The 16,403-nt window shown below is 44.4% G+C and overlaps 1 protein-coding gene across 5 annotated transcripts in view; it reads right to left on the bottom strand.

Moving 5' to 3' along the window:
- Window positions 1-16,403, bottom strand: part of RUNX2 (RUNX family transcription factor 2) — a 215,397-nt gene that overhangs the window by 145,378 nt on the left and 53,616 nt on the right. For 2 of the 5 annotated variants that reach the window (XM_058021193.1, XM_058021194.1), the window contains exons 1-2: window positions 11,392-11,694; window positions 4,380-4,536 (exon numbers count right to left, since the gene is read on the bottom strand). In XM_058021193.1, coding sequence (XP_057877176.1) covers window positions 4,380-4,536; window positions 11,392-11,694 — 460 coding nt within the window. Of the gene's footprint in view, window positions 1-4,379; window positions 4,537-11,391; window positions 11,695-16,403 lie in introns of those variants that run through there. The other 3 variants (XM_058021196.1, XM_058021195.1, XM_058021192.1) reach the window with 3 other exon arrangements.

Below are 16,403 nucleotides of genomic sequence, written 5' to 3'. Positions count from 1 at the left end.
ACCACCCTCACTATTTCTTCCTAATATCCAATTTAAACCTTCCCTCTGTCAGTTTAAGCATGCAAAAATCTCAGGATGCTGAATTCTGTCCCACTGTCATCGCTGAAAGTGGCTTTTCCCATTTTCACTGGAAAAAGGAATATTTCCTAAATCATCACAGGAGCAGAGTTAGGTGTATTTTGGATGTCCAGTCTTTGTCCAGTCCTGCCCACCAGCTGTGCCAGAGGTGAACTGTGTGTCCTGTCAGCACAGGGTGTGGGCAGCCTTCACACACACAGCAGCAGCCCTGCAGTGCCTCCACACTGCTTGTCCAGGGCTGAGAAGTGTCTGTGCCTTTTATCCCTCTCCAAAGAGGAATTCAGCCCACTGCACAAATATAAATGTATTTATATATATATAGTTCTCCAGGCTCGGGTTTAAGGCTTCCTTTGGCACCAACTTACCATGCCAAAAATTGTGACTTTTAAATTGTATGCTGATGACATTCAGATCACAGCAACCCTTAGATGATCAGTAGAATATTACTGGTAACAAAGACACTAAAAGGGGCTTTTCTGTACAGCTTTGAGAGAAGAGTTTGGCCTTCTATGCTATTGTTCTCTTTAAACAGCGAATCCCTATAAATCTCTATTATGACAAAAAAAATTAACTCAACAAAATACACTATTTGTAAGAACCTGCAAAATCATTCTGTGGAAAAGCACTGCAATATTTTCTACACTAAATATATCTCAACAGGATACAGTGGCTAGAAAAAAATGCATTCCTTAATAAAAAGAGCTACATTTGGACTTTGAAAGTGAGAATTTCTGAATTGTCACCTCCCGGCCAGCCTGAGCTGAAGAGGAAAGCAGCTAATTTGACAGGGAAATTGGTTTTGCCCCCTATCTGGTATTTTACAAACCCAAGTGTGGATGAAGTAACACTGACGAAGCCCCCTCACACTCCATAAACCACAGAGCCCTTCATTGTGGGGAGCTGCACGGCCCTGCCAGGGCACTCCAGAGCTTTCAAGAGATGATTTACATATTACAGGATTAAGAATGAAATAAATTTTTAAGGTCCCCTGTTTCAGTGATGCTGATGCCTTCCACAGCTATTTCACAGCTATCCCTCCTCAGCTACAAAAATCCTTTAATGCACTTTTTATCACCTTTCTTTATTGCCTTTAGTCATTTCAACTATCCACTTTCAGAGGTTACAGACTAATTGTAGCTCTCTTTTATTAAATTCCCCAGCCAAGCAGTCATCTGGCACTATTGCTTCAGTGTGTCTAAACTGTGCATTCTTTGTTATTCACACATGTGAGCCGAGCTGACACAGAGGAGGATGAGATGGACATATGCTGAAGCACAAGGCAAACCCCAGAAAGGAGCTTGAAAGGAGACTCAGCAGCTTGTATGTGCGTGTTGCATATTTTTTCAGTTAGATGCTAATGTGATTAAAATATCGGGACACAACAAAATTAAGGTTATGATCCTTTGCTTATTGAAGACAGGAATTCTTTCTTCTCTGCGCTGTGGATCGGGCTTGTAAAAGTGAGCTACTGCCTGAAAACCACATACAAACAACTTCTGCATTTGCATCAAACACTCCAGTTACTTACTCTCATGAATCCAATAAAGGTGTTTAGGAGAAATTATGCAAACAGAAACGTGAAGCTTCTGTCAGGCAAACAAAATGAATATGTATAAAAATCGAGTTTCTCCATTGAGCCATGGGAAGCAAGTAAAAACGTGGGAGAGGAGGTGAAGTGGTAAGTTGATGATTCAGACTTCACAATCAAATTTAGAGATACAGAGATCAAAGCACAAGCTGCTTAGAAAGATGTAAATCTCAAGTCAGGAACAGGTGTGGATTAGTTTCTTGCCACCGAAAAATAACTTCTTTATTAGTTTATTTTTTCCTTTTCTACTTCAGGACTTGTATTTACTGATATTTGTCTATGTAAGGAGCTTTCTCACTTCTGTTTGCAACTACTGATTTCTTTTCCTTCTGTTTTAAGCAGAGTTCTAAAAATCCATCATCAATGATAACTCTCCTTCTCTCCTTCTCTCTTGCTCTCTCTCTCTCTCTCTCTCCCCCTCTCTGTTCTAAGTCTGGAAGACAAGTCTGGACCAATTTCTCCATCCTGCCTCTGGCAGGAGAATGCAGCATTTCAGATCCTCCACCGAGTCCCGGCTGCTTCAAAGGAAAAGCCCTACTTTCTTCCGTTAAGATCATAAGAAATATAGGGGGAGGGGGTCAGCTCTGTTTGGACATAATTACACTTCATCAAAAGAAGCTTTCTTCATCTTCCATGCGTGAAAAGTCTGCAAGCAGTTAAGTCTGTCTTTTTTCTTCCTTTTTTTTTTTTTACTTTTTCTTTTTTTTTTTTTTTTTTTTTTAAATATAAAAATTGCTACTTGGGAAACTAGCCAAAACTCAGAAAGCCAATATAGTAAAACAGTGCACACCCTTTGTTTTTCTTTGAAGTCTCTTAAATAAATATGTTGAGGGTTTGAAAAGTATACTATCACTTTTCCATAGATTCTACCGAGATTGATCAGAGAAAAAGTCTATTCCAAGTCTGCTAGATAAAAAATATGAATTAAACTACTGGAACCAAATTTTAGGAGCTCTGTGTTTGTGTCTGTATCTGTATCTACTGAGGCTTTAGGCCGTCTATTTCATTTCCTATGCTTTAATAAAAAGTATATATCATAGGTTTGAAATGAAATCCTCAGATCAGAGGTAGTGCATCACATTTCAGTCCTTTTTCAGCATTACTAAAAGGCTGATACACTACTGAACTTCTACTGTAAAGCAGTAGAGATGGAGCCAGAGAACTTTCAAACCTAATCCATCAGCAGAATAATAAAGCAAACTTATTATTTAAATAAGACAAATGGAAGAGATAGGCAACACCTTATTCACAGGGGGAATAAACTCCATATTTATGTTGTATTACTGTTGGCAAAATTATTCTTTCTTTCAAGTTATTATCTATTATTAATTCTTTTTAAGTTCTAAATTGATAAAGAGAATTTTTGGCTTGCTAATTAAAATAAAGAATAGTCACTGTAAGTCATGCTTATGGACTTACTTTCACAAAGCACTTGTAAAAATGTGCTGACTGATTTGGACTATCTGGGCCTCTGTCATATGTTTAAATTATTTTTGGACAAAAGCTCTTCTGTAGGATGAACTGCAACTGCTTTCTAAAGAATATCACTGTAAAATTTGCCTTATTGCTAATTTCCCAGAACAATTATTATGCTTTGTTTTGCCCCATGCAGGGCTAATTTAAAAAAAAAAAAGAATAATTACTTCAAACACATAAGGGAAAAAAATATGTCAGTTGGATCAATGTCTGATACAACACTACTCCTGCAACAAGAACTGCAGTGCCAGCTTCCTTTGAGCTATCCTTTCAATCACTACATGAAGTTTGAAAGCTGCTGTGCAACCCTTAAAGAGGAATTTTCGCAAATTTGCAATGATCACAAAAGCTTTCTATAAGTGCAGTGCAGTTTTCAGATTATAGGAAACTCCTAAAGAGCTGGAAGACAATGACAGCACTCTACATCGTAAAAAAAAAAAAAAAAAAAAAAAAAAAAAAAAAGAAAAAAAAAAGAAAAAGAATTGAAAGTTACCCTGTCATTTAAAGTAAAGGTTGAAGGTTGAATTTAGTTCATGCCCAAGCTTACCAGCAATTCATAAAAAGTCAACCAGCTTACTCAAAAGAAAAGTGGGGGTGATTTTCACAGGTTATCAACAGTTTGGTTTAAAGGGCAGAAAAGCCACTAGCAATCTTTCTACCAACAGCTGCTAAGCTGTGAAAGATTTAAGTCCCTAAAGAATACAACCTATAGAACATGTGATATGCAAAATCCCCCTAATTACAGGTCTTCTACAACAACTTCAGAAGTGGCTCTACTGCTAAAGGGAATTCTCCACCTCTCACTGCCATGGCCCAAAATACACTCCCTGACTCTGAATAACCTGGATCACAGATATTCCCTTTTCCTTCCACCCTTCCTGTGTGATTCAAACAGGGAAGCAGGTACTCCTTTAATTGTTTTTCAAAACCTGTCTGATAAAAAGCTACAGAGAATCCTGACTTGCTTTGTGCAACTGCTGAAGTTTCACAATAAAATATGTGTATATCACTACAAAAAAAAAAAGACTGATAACTTGAAAAATGTGGCCTAGTGGAAGGTGTCTCTGCTTATGGCAAGGGGTTGGAATGAGATGAACTTTAAGGTCCTATACAAACCATTTTTTTCTGTGATTCTATGAACAAGGGATTTATGGGTTAATCAATATTTCATCGTGAAGTTTGCCATCTTGGCACCATTTTTCACATCATTACCAACATGTAAAAGGCAGCGGCCTACCTCTTCCACTTCTGCCCACAAATCGTAAGTCATTAAATCTGGCCACCTGGTTCTTCATCACGGCAGAAGCGTTTCGCAGCTCTGCAGAGTAGTTCTCATCATTTCCAGCCATGACGGTCACCACCGTCCCATCGGGCACTTCTCCTAAGGCCACCACCTGCAACAACAGGGAGACAATCACGACTGGTGAAGCCACACTTGGGAGGTGTGTGCTCCCCTCCCCGCTCTGCAGGCTGCCGCGCTCGGGAAGAAGCTCTGTGGTGAGGAGCTGTGCACAGAACAAAGTCCCACATCAAACACAGAGACATCGTGTGTTGTCTCCGTTTCTCAGAGCTTCTTCATTGTTGCATTTCTTCAGAAATGCGCAACATCCTCGTGTTGAGTGCACGCTTTAATGTTTGCTGAAGGACAACTTTGTTCTTAGCAAGCAGGGAGCAGTGTGAGAACACGAGGCAAGGCTTGTATCTGTGAATAATGCACGGGAAAGCATTTAAAGAGAGCATTTAAAATGGAAAGCTAGAAATTAGTATTAGCAGTCTTGTTACCTAGATTCAGTTCTGTTCTGGTTGCACCCATCACCCTGACTCCTGAGCTCCTCAGACTTCAAGCCAGAGGGATCCCTGCATCCACCCATCCCAGGAGTGGCACTCGGGGCACCAGCAGGCAAAGCTCTACGCCCAACATGCTCCACAATGGAGCACTTTATGGCTGGAATTCAAACTCCTCATGTGCTATATGAAACAAAGCTGTATTTCCTTGCAGGCATGTAAATTTTCATAGTGCTTGCAAGAGTCGCATGTGGTTAGTGCTGATACCTCCCTCAAATTCCAGGATGGGTGAACAGAAGATATCAAAGTATTTCATTTCTCCTTGCGTTCCAGCTACCTGATAGTCTCCCTTTCATGCTTCAGTGATTGTGCAGTGCTCCAACATCTGATTAAATAAATGTCATGAAGCAGACAGCTTCTGATTTGAAAACATCAGGAATAGCTACAGTGTTAGTGCTCTGTGGCTTCTTAAAGCAAAAAAAAAGTTACAAAGGAATGCTAAGTTACTAGGAAGAAAATATACACACAGGGAAAAAATGTCCACAAAAGTATTAATAAAATAACCTCATCTTCCCCTGCTGGCTAATTCTGATGCTGAAAATAAATTTATAACAAGAAGAAATTCAGAAACATTTCACAGCTGAGCCAGAACTTGAAAAAATATCTTAAGCTACAAAGTGTCCCCCCTTGTAGTTATTACCATTTTACATGGTGAGATATGAGTTTTTATATTATTCAGAGTAATTTATTCTGTCTCCTGTAATAAATACTACATTTTATCACATAGCCTTCCTGAAATGTCTTTTCCATAAATGATCCTGGCTGAAACTAATAATTGCAGGTTGCAGGTGATATTAATTCAGTGGAAAGAATGAGGAGTTCTGGATATGTAGGGAGAGCATTATGTGGTCCAGTGAACTGTACAATGTTTCTCTAAAACAATAAAGAGGAATTACAATAATATATAAATAGGCCATATTACTGAAAACTATAGCTTATTTTATTTAAAAGAAATATTGAAAAGAAAGAAGCAAGTGAAGCTTAAACCCTGTTTGAAAAGAATTTACCTGCTTTTCTATTTTTGCATAAAACAGCAGTTAATACCACCCAAAACTAAAAGCTAAAATTCACCACAAACTACTGTGAGGTCTTCATGTATCAAACAAAGATTTTACTTTCAAGTCCTATGAAAGTCCCTGAACAGAAAAACAAAGGAACCACCATCGTGGCTAAGATCTGAGGTCCCAGTAACTCCCTGCCTTGGGTCTGGCAGCAACTAGGTCTAACAGCTTCAAAGCCAGGTGTAAGGAATAATAAATAATAATCAAATAACAAATAATAATCTGGTGAACAGATTACAGAGCTGACTCTAACCATTAACAAATGGATACTGGCGTAAACTGTGAAGCATGGGGCTTCAGACTACTTATAAACCACTCCCTTCCCAATCTGCAGCAGACCGCGTTATCTCTGGACCGTCTTGTCATGCCCATCAGCATCCCAGGGAGTTGCACCCTACGCCTTTTATACCTCACAAAACAACAACAACAAAAAATCACATTAACTCCAGAAATGCAAAGCACCTGAGAGTGCAGCAGGAAGCACAAGGCTGCCAGGGGCCTGGGAAGAGGGAGGGAGGTGCCTGAAGCCTCAGCTTACCTCTTTCTCCCCAGGTACCCACAGAGCATGGACAGGGAGTGCCATCATAGCCCCCTCTCGGTCCCAAACCCAAGTACAGCTTATAACACCTGGCAGGAGGGAGCAAAATCCCTTAAAAGGCTCCCCTCTGTCCTCTGTTGCTTTTCAGAGCTTTCCTTCCTGCCCTTTCCACTCGGTGCCAGTTCAATTTGTCAGCTTAGCCATCAGCCCAGAGCTGCACGTGCCGCTGCTGTCGCCGAGCGATCGCAGCTGATCAAGAGCTGCATCGTTACTGAGAAACCTTGGATGCAGCATCACTGTTCATCTCCTTCAGAGAGGACCAAAGGCTAAGACAAACTGAAGTCAGAGATGAAAATAAAAACTTTGGCTCCTAAAATAAAGCCCCGTAACATGGGAAGCTCCCCTGCCACGCAGCAGGAGTAAAAGGCTTATTTTTTTTCTTACTTTGATACTTTCTTACCACAAAACAGCCTAAGACTATTGCACAGGTACGTAGAAGTGCTGAGTAGAAAAAAGATTCACAAAACAAGTCTGAAACCTAGAGAAGCACCCGTCATTTTGAGAGTTTTCAAAAGTAATTGTACAAACTGAACGACTATTAGCATACACCCTGATTTGGCAATTTTATGCCACGTATCAATACAAAATTAATTACATATTCTTAGAAAGAGGATTGTAAATGCACTGTGAAATGAGTAAGGACTGTGTTAAAAACTAAAGACTAGAAGTAGCCACAGTGTGCATTCCTTACCTATCCTTTAACACTCAAAATCTCTAATATTTCAAAATCTTTATTTTCCATATTAAGCTCCCTAGACATTTTGATGGTTAAAAGTAGATTTTGCTCTTTTATTTTTCTCTCTTTTCCTTTCAACTAGAGCTCAAAAAAGTACATGAATCCCCAAAACAAAACTAAAGCAATTCTTATGAGTTGAAAATAACTATGTGTTTTTTGCATAAGACAATTCTGGTTAGGCAACCCGTTTGCCCAGTTTCGGTCCAGCGGGATTTGAACTGGCCAAAGTATGTAGCCTGAAGACGGAAGTTATAAGCACAAAGCAAAACTCCTATACAACAGCAGGTACTCAGAGTTTCTGCAGAGTAAAATGCTTGTCTGAAAAAAAAAATGGCCAACACTAGTGTACATGCTATCTAGTTCCTCTCAAATATTGATATCTGCCACTTCAAAAGCTTTCTCGTGAAACACTGAATTCAAACAGCCTCTGAAAGTAAAATCTTCTGTATTGAGAATGCTTTTCCCAGACATTGCCAGAAGAGCATCTGAAACTATTAAAAACATTTCAGTGTCCTGTAACTTAAAACAGAATAACTGATTCGTGCTACTTTTTGTTTCAAATCTACATCTGGGCTGAAAATTTATACAGCAGGTTTCAGCTTGAAGCTATTTAAAACAGCTGAGCTATAAACTCCGAAAATTGGGGTTTGGAGGGAAATGCTGACAGACCCTGAACTACTGTGGTGCTACTGGGGAGATGTTTTAGACTCCACAACCCATTTTTTCCCCAGCCTTTATGTCCACTAAGACTCTCTGCTGCTATTAGCATCATACAGAAGTCACTTCTAACCTCTAACATGGCAATCTGGGTTTTTATGACTTGCAGTAAAAACTTCCACAGAGGGGCCAAATTCTGATGACTTGTCTCAAATAAAGTATTGCTGGCTACTGAGATTAAGAAGTGAATATGATGCGGACCTGGGTGAACAATATCCATTTATTTTATTCTGGAATACTAACAGCTAGAGCTGTATTAGCAAGTACTCATCAAATACTCATCCCCACAGAACTAGTCTGCATTAACAACCTCCTTAGTGAGCACACGACAGGGACTCCCTCCCCAGTGTGTGCAAATATTAATACATAAAATTCAAACCTAATGGTAAGCCAACACTATTTCAAAAAATTATAATCAAACCCAGCACTGTTTATAACAGACTTCCTCTCCTGCATATGATTTATATCTGTTTTTAAAAATTAAAACAGTGCTATATCCAGCGTACATTTTTGCTCGAGATCGCTGCGAGAGAATTATGACACACTTAACACACCACTCAAAACATTATCATCAACATATTATTTATTGCCAATAAAACTTCACAAAGTGTGTTGTCTGTGAGCTATTTCATTTTCAAGTTATTGTTTAGCTGAGGTTTCTATAGCTCAAATCTGTCTCTTTTTTCCCTTTCAGAGCTGATTCCCATTCTGTTGTAACACAACCAAGTGTTTCACTGTATGACACATGCAGCTCCTTTGGTCTAAAACTACTGGGCAGCTGCATGGAAGTTGTATTTGAAAAATAAAATAGATTTTTTTTAATGGTCAGAAGTATTTCAAGTGAGTTTCAAATTAATATACAGGTAAAGAAGGGCATATATAATTTTGGCATATTTTAAAAAGTTTGTATTGCATATGAAAACCCAGCTGCACCCACAGCAGCCAGGTACAAGGGGCAACGTGTACCTCTGATGCATCTGAAAATCGGTCAGATCTGCACACAAGACCCACATGTAAGACACATATAAATACATATATATGAACACAAAAAGATTGGGGAACAGTCTGATCCTTTGTCTACCTTTTTATCACATGTAAGCATTCTTATTGTAATAATATTCTAAATACTTTAATATTTAGTTCAGATCTTTCCCTTATTCTAATGAGATGTGACCGCATCCTTTGAATTGCTGTGAGGTAGGAGAAGGCTCAGACACCTCAAATGAGAACAGCAACATGAGCACGATAATGCAACAGCTCCTGCCTCTCTGCTTTAAAGAGTAACTATAACACCAACTGAATCTAGTGCTCAATTAAATTATAATCACAATTCTCTGAAAGCTCCTCCTCCTTACCCCGCAGCCCCTCTGAATCAGAACCACTGTGATCCACATGCAGAGAGCATCTGAGTGCTACACCAAGCAAGACACCCCACTTTCTGCCATTTCTGCTCAGTCTGACCATCGTGTCCTGCACAAGCAGGCCCTGTGCAAAGGGTTCCTCCCGCAATTCCAGCCTCTCCAGGCTGTTCCCACACACAGGAGCACTTTAGCCAATCCTCACCCGCACACCCGCGTAACATCTTCAAAGCAAACCTCCATCGTTATCACCGCTCACTCTACCAGGGGCTCATTTAACCACTTTCACTATTTCTTCCCGAACAAACGGCCGTGATAACACAGCTGGCACTCGGGAAACACAAGAAAAATGCGATGTTCTGGAACGCACTGCGTGAGACTGTTTCCAAACTTTTCTGTCTTTTCAGGGATTTCCAGGTGTGTTATTTTTCACAGGAAAATGTGGGTATGTTGAGACCCTCGAAGGGCCACCCCACCTCACTCTGACCCATGCCCTGCTCAGGAAGGCACCTGGGGACACCCCAGCCATTGCCCCCTCCCTACCAAAAGCCACGAGAAGGAAAACTCCAGGGGGAACACTTGGAAATATTGCTAGAGGAGGAAAAGGGCTTGCTTTAAAGCCCGCAATTATTGTTGTTATTATTACAGTTTTTTTTTTTCTAAAATCGTTTCCTCTCATTAGCGCGCCGTGGGGATGGAGACAGAAAATTAAAAGCAGCATCCCCAGTGCAGAGCGGTGCGGGATTTATTATGGAAATGTGCGACCCTGCCAAGGAGAGCCTCTCTGGGCAGCCACTTCCTCGGTTGTCCACCAGGAGAAGTGAAGGGGCCCCGTGTCCTCCCCTCCAGGTGCTCTGTGCCCCCCTTTCCCAGCCCCATCTCTGTCCGGGCTCTTGGGGGCAAAGCCCGGATCCCACTCTGCTTCTCCAGCCTGACCCTCGCACTCCCCCCGCACGCTTCAGAGCCGCCCCAAATGCCCCAGTCCCACTCCCGGGAGCGGAGAGGAGGAAGGGCCACCCCTGTGGGTCAGGGATGGTTTCTCGAGGCGGAGGGGTGCCACACTGAGCTCCGGCCGAGGGCTGAATCCCTCCTTCCCCAGGGCGGGAAAGCAGATTTCTCCAAAAAAACCCCATGGAGAGAGTCTTTGGGGAGCAGGGGGTGTCTCCTGTGGGGATGCTGAAAGGGACACAGGGTGCCCCTGGGCTGCGGGGGGAACACGCCGGCAGTGCCCCGCGGGGATGGGGATAACGGGATGGCTCCGGGGGTGCGGGCAGAGCATGGGGGGCACCGGGGTCGCAGCGAGGGTGGCAGAGGGGGCAGAGCTGGAGCACGGCGGGCACGAGAAGCGCGGCAGGATCGGGGGCACGGCGGCCACTGCAGGACCGGGAGAGGGGGGCGAGAGGCACTGCGGGGGCTGCACTCCGAGACACCGCGGGACGGGGGCACAGGAGGCACAGCAGGACGGTGACAGGATACAGAAGGCACTGCAGGACTTGGACACTTGGAGGGGAGGGCGGGAACACAGGAGGCATTGCAGGACTGGGGGTCACAGAAGCCCCCCGGGACGCGGGAGCACAGGAGGCGTTGCAGGATGGGGGTGCAGGGGAGGCATTGCAGGGCTGGGGGCGTCAGGGAGGGCACTGCAGCCCGGGGACCACCGGAGACATCGCGGGAGCAGGGGGGACACAGGAACCCCTGCGGGCCGGTGGGGCACAGAAGGCACTGAAGGACGGAGCTAGGGGGATGGAACTGCGGGACACATCGAGAGAAATCCCTGCGGGCCGCGGGGCACAGACGCTCCTGCAGGACGGGGATCACCGCAGACACTGCGGCCGGGGGGTGGGGGCACAGAAGCCCCCACCAGCGGGAGGAAGGGCAGGGGGCGCGGGGGGAGCATCCCGGGCCGCGGCGGCGGCGGGAGGGGGGTGTCTCACCTTGAACGCCACCGGGAGGGTCTTGTTGCAGCGCCAGTGCGAGGGCAGCACGGAGCAGAGGAAGTTGGGGCTGTCGGTACGGACCAGCTCGGCGGGGTGGTCAGCGATGATCTCCACCATGGTGCGGTTATCGTGGGGGCGCAGCCGGGGCACGGCGGCCGCCGCGTCCTGTTGCTGCTGCTGCTGCTGCTGCTGCTGCTGGGCTACCACCACCGGGCTGACCTCGCTCATCTTGCCGGGCTGCAGGCTGCTGGAGGGGGGGCTGAACCTCCGGCTGGTGCTGGGATCTACGGGAATACGCATCACAACAGCCACAAGTTAGCGAATTGGGGGGCGGGGGGGAGGGAGCGGTAGGGGGATCGCTGGTAGAGGAGGAGTGTAGTGGGGGGTGGGGGTTGTAAAAAAAAATATATATCTAGCGAAAAAAGGGGTGAATGAAAAAGTGGAGGGGCGAGGAAAAGGGGCAAAAAAGCAAATCAGATAAAAAATAGAAAAAAAAAAAGGAGCTGATTAAACGCACGAAGAAAAAAAAAACTCAGTCTGTTTTTGTTTTGTTTTGTTTGGGTTTTGTTTTTTTTTTTTTTTTTTTAAAGAAAGATGGACGGGGCGAGGGGTGATGCCGGTCTGGGGGCGCCTGCAGCCTGGAGCAGCGAGGAGGAGGCAGAGGCTGGCGGCGGGTCCGGGGCTGCCCCTCTCAGCACAGCCCGGCTGGAAACTGCATGGTCCCGGCTTCTGCCCAGCTGCAAAGCGCTGCCGCTTCTCCTCCTCCTTCCTTCCTTCCTTCCTTCCTTCCTTCTCGCACAGTCTCTGCTCTTTTCCCTCCTTCTAGCCACCGCTTCTTCCCTCAAGTGCTCGAGTTTCTTCCCTTATTTCTTCCTCTCCCTCCACGTCTTCTTTTCCTTTTCGGATTTTCCAAAAATTGTCTTGGGAGAAGTAGAACTCGCTGCTGGTTCAGCTTCCTGGGCTGCTGCTGCTGGTGGCCGCCAGAATCGTAGCGTAACTCAGCCCCGGAGAGGAGCGGAGAGGAGAGGGGGGGTTCAGGGGAACGTCCCGGTTTCCTCCGAAGAAATCTTCCTCCTCCGGACACACACGCAGAAAAAAAAAAAAAAAAAAAAAAAAAAAAAAAAAAAAAGGAGCAAACAAAAAGCTTCGCCGGGACAGAGGCGAGGAGCCGCTGGGTTCCCCCGCTTATTGCCTTTGGCTTCAGGAAGCGGGAGCTCGGGTAGGGGCTTGAGAAAAGTGGCTCCCCCTCTCCAAAAAAAAAGGCGCTCCCGAAGCGATTTCGGCGGGGAAACAAAGTTACTGGGGTTGTCGGGGTGAAGAGGAAAGTCACAGGGCTGATAATTAAAAGAGACTTTTTAGCTTGTTCCTTTCGGAGGATCAGGACTTAAAAAAAGTTGAACTTTCGGATTCTCAGGGAAAAAGAAGCGGGGATCATAGCTGAGGAAAAAAAAACAATCAACACAACAATAAAACACCCCTCCTTCGGCTGATTTCTAAAATGTGACCAAGCAAATTCTAGGAAAAGGCAGCCTCGGTGCAGCCCGGTCCTTCACATGAAGTCGCTGCTGGATCCAAGTCCGTTGAGTTGAATAGGCGAACAAAAATCTTGCTTTTTTTTTTTTCCGCCCTTGATGAACAACAGCAGCAAAAAAAAAAAAAAAAATCATTAAAATGTCGCTTTCTTCGAGTTATTTTTCTTTCTGGAAAATCGGGTTAAAAATCATAATTATGAAAAAAAGCAACCAAAAGTTACAAACTTCTTTTGGGTCCCAAGAAGTTGAGGTCGGGGAAGATGAAGGAGCCGGAAAAAAAAATAACAAACCCACGCCACAGTTTTTTTGTCCTGAATGTGGTTTTTGGAGGCTGGGATTTCTAATGATTAGGTTTTTGTGGTTTATATATACAGGACTCTCTGGCTAAGGCGATCATTATGCTGATGAGAGTCAGCAGCACGTGGTGCTTCAGTCCTCAGACTTTTTCAGCCTTCAAAATAAATAAACCAATGTGCATCCCCCCCAGGAGGAGAAACTCTCACCCACGGGGAGAGGGACGGGGAAGGGGGGGGAGCAGGAGACGGTCTCCGATCTCCACTTCTCTCCGGGTTTTTTCCATTAACACTTTTGGGATTGCTTGTTTAAATTAAAAAAAAAAAAATCATGAAAAATCTTGTTTGCAAAAAAAAAAAAAAAGTAAGAATAATCTGGTGCCAAAGAGTTTTTTGCTAAGTCTCCGGTAGTCTAAAAGCCTAAACCATTTCCTTGAATGAATGAAAGCTATAAAACCCCCTTCAGACTATTAAGGTAAAGGGAGTCTGGTTTGTTTTCTCCCTTAAAAAAAAAAAAAAAAAAAAGAAAAAAAGGGCAGATCTTATTAAAAACTATTTACATACCCAATGGTATGAAAGTGTCACCGCCTCCCCGCGCAGATAACAGCCTATCACAACCCGCCCTCTAATTTCTAAGGCTTTACTCCGACTTGCTACTTCCACCTTCTTGTAAAAAGTCGGCGCTGTGTGTGTGCTCCTTGCTCGCCGCCTGTGTGTGACTCGGGGCGCTGTGTGTGTCTGTCTGCGCTGGGGGTGCGGGGACGTGGCCCTTCCAGGAGCCGTTCCGAGCACCCCGACCCAGCCGGGTTTGTTCCCCCGGACCCTGCGGCAAAGCCGGGCAGAGCAGCCCCGGCGGAGCAGCCCCGGCGGAGCAGTCCCGCGTTCCGGGCTCGGGGTGTCCGTGTGCGGCTGCCGGGGCCGGTGCCACCTCCGGGGCTGTTTCTGCACCCGCGGAGCCTCCGCGCCTCTTCCTGCCGGGCGGCACCGCTGCCCCCGCGCCTTCCTGCCCCGCTACCCCCAATTTTTGTCCCTCCGTCCGGGGCAAACCCCGGCTGTGCCCGGGGAAGGTGCGTGCAGAGGCGGCGGCGGCGGCGGCGGCTCCTGCCCCGCTCGGCTCCGGAGCAGAGAACAGCCCGCAAGCTCCGCCGATCGGTCACAGGGGAGAGCTCTCGCTCCGCGCACCGCGGCTGCGGCTCCGCGGCCCCCCAGCCCCGCTCCGCAGCCGTGCCCCCATCCATTCATCCATCCGTGCATCCATGCATCCATCCTGCCTCCCTCCTTCCGCGGCTTTCCCACGCTGGCCGCAGGGAGCGGCACCCCCGACCCACTGCCTCGCAGGGATCTGTGCCCTCCGCTCGTTCATTTCCTCAAACGTTGGTTTTTGATTTTTTTTTTTGTTTGGTTTTTTTTTTTTTTTTTTTTTTTTTTTTTTTTTTTCCTTTTCTTTTCCCGGCCCAAGGTTGGAAGGGCTCTGGAAGTTTTCTGTCCTGTTGAGAAGACGCGATCCATGTGGGTAACGCTGCAAACCCCTCCTGAGCTCGCCCTGCTGCTCCCAGCAACCACAGGGATCTGCTGTTCCCCAAAAGCGGCCACAAGCGTTTCCAAGGCACAATTACTCATCACCTACACGGATTAGTATATATGCAGAAGCTCTGGGTTGCTGCGGTTGTGATACAGAAAATAATTTTTTTCATACTTATTTTGGCAAAATATTTATGTCCATAGATTCTTTTGGCTTCCTTCCTCCTTTAGCTGGCTCTAATACATTCCCATAGAGCCATTCCAACGGCGCTAGAAAGAAGGCAAAGAGTTGTTTTATATCCAAATGCTATATAAGCCTGACAATCGTGATTTATTTCATTTCAAACAAGAAGATACCTTTCCAGTTTTAATTAGTCACACTAAAAATTTTACAGTCACCTCTCTTCCTACTAAAATAAAATAAAAAGTTAATTAGGATAAACTAAAATAAGTCATTGGAAGCTACCAGTTTAAGGTCACTTAAAATAGTCCAGAGTTATTTATAATGTCAAAATAAAATTTTCCACTGAGTGCCCTAACAAAGTTTCAGGTATCTGGCACAGCTGATTTTCAGTCTCCGTGCAAAAATATCTTTCTGCTGAACATTTACACATTTAACAGGAACTTGCTACAGTCTGGAACAGATCACGGCTCAGAGTTCTAGAATTTTATTTAAATGGTTATGGACAAATTAATAAAAGTACCAGTAATGTTTATGGACCTACATAAAAGCTGGATGGGATTTTTCAGAAGAAGTCATTCATGTTATGATATATATAATCTGGAACGTTGGCTTGGATTTGGCTGGAATGGAGAGCAACCCTGCTGCTCGGCTTTCCTCGGGTTTTATTTCAGAACTTCTCGGAATTTTAGCACTGGTTGCAAAATGGGTCATATTTTAAGATCTTAGAGAATTGTAGGAGGTTGGTGAAAAAATGTGCTTGCGCTGCAAGTTGTATCTTAACAAACACCTCCAGATCCACTTTATAGTATTGAGTTTTCATTAGTATGGCTGTGCTTGCTGCAATTTATATTGTCTTTTAGCTTTTTCACTTTTAACTGTGTTATGAATACAGCCATAATTAGACTGCTTTTGGACAAAAAGGTAATGTTTTAAAGAGCACTGAGTTTGTTTACCATCACATTTCTAAAACACAGGCCCAGTATGCTCCTGTTGTAAGTACTGAGTGCTAAAGATGAAAAATAATTATCAGATATGAAAGATTCTAACCTGGATGATGTTCCCTAAATAAATAGTTTCGATGCCAGTTCGCTGGGCTGGAATGTGCTGCAAAATATGATGAATACAGAATTTATTTTGAGCCTCTCTGTGTATGTAAATAGCCTTTGTGAAACGGGAATAAATGAATGGGTTCACTGGGTTTGTTATTGTATTTGATATTTTTAGCCAGGGCGACTACATCAATGTCAGCAATTATTACTATAGTGAAAGAATTGCCAATATTCTTGTTTCCAACATCTACCTTCCTCAAGTTTTTTATTCACTTATGAAAGTGTGCATCGAGCCAAAATATGTGAACTTAAGTAAACTTAATGCTAGAGCAGGTTTTGCCCGAACTTCCATTCATTTCAATAGGGGCGAGATAAGCTCCAGTGTCTCTTGGCAGTGCTTTACTTTCGCTTTGGTTGGAAGTTGACTGTT

This window comes from Melospiza georgiana, chromosome 3, assembly GCF_028018845.1.
Source record: "Melospiza georgiana isolate bMelGeo1 chromosome 3, bMelGeo1.pri, whole genome shotgun sequence".
Lineage (NCBI taxonomy): Eukaryota > Metazoa > Chordata > Aves > Passeriformes > Passerellidae > Melospiza > Melospiza georgiana.
The sequence above is the reverse complement of the archived record's forward strand: the minus strand, read 5'-3'. Positions and strand labels throughout refer to the sequence as shown.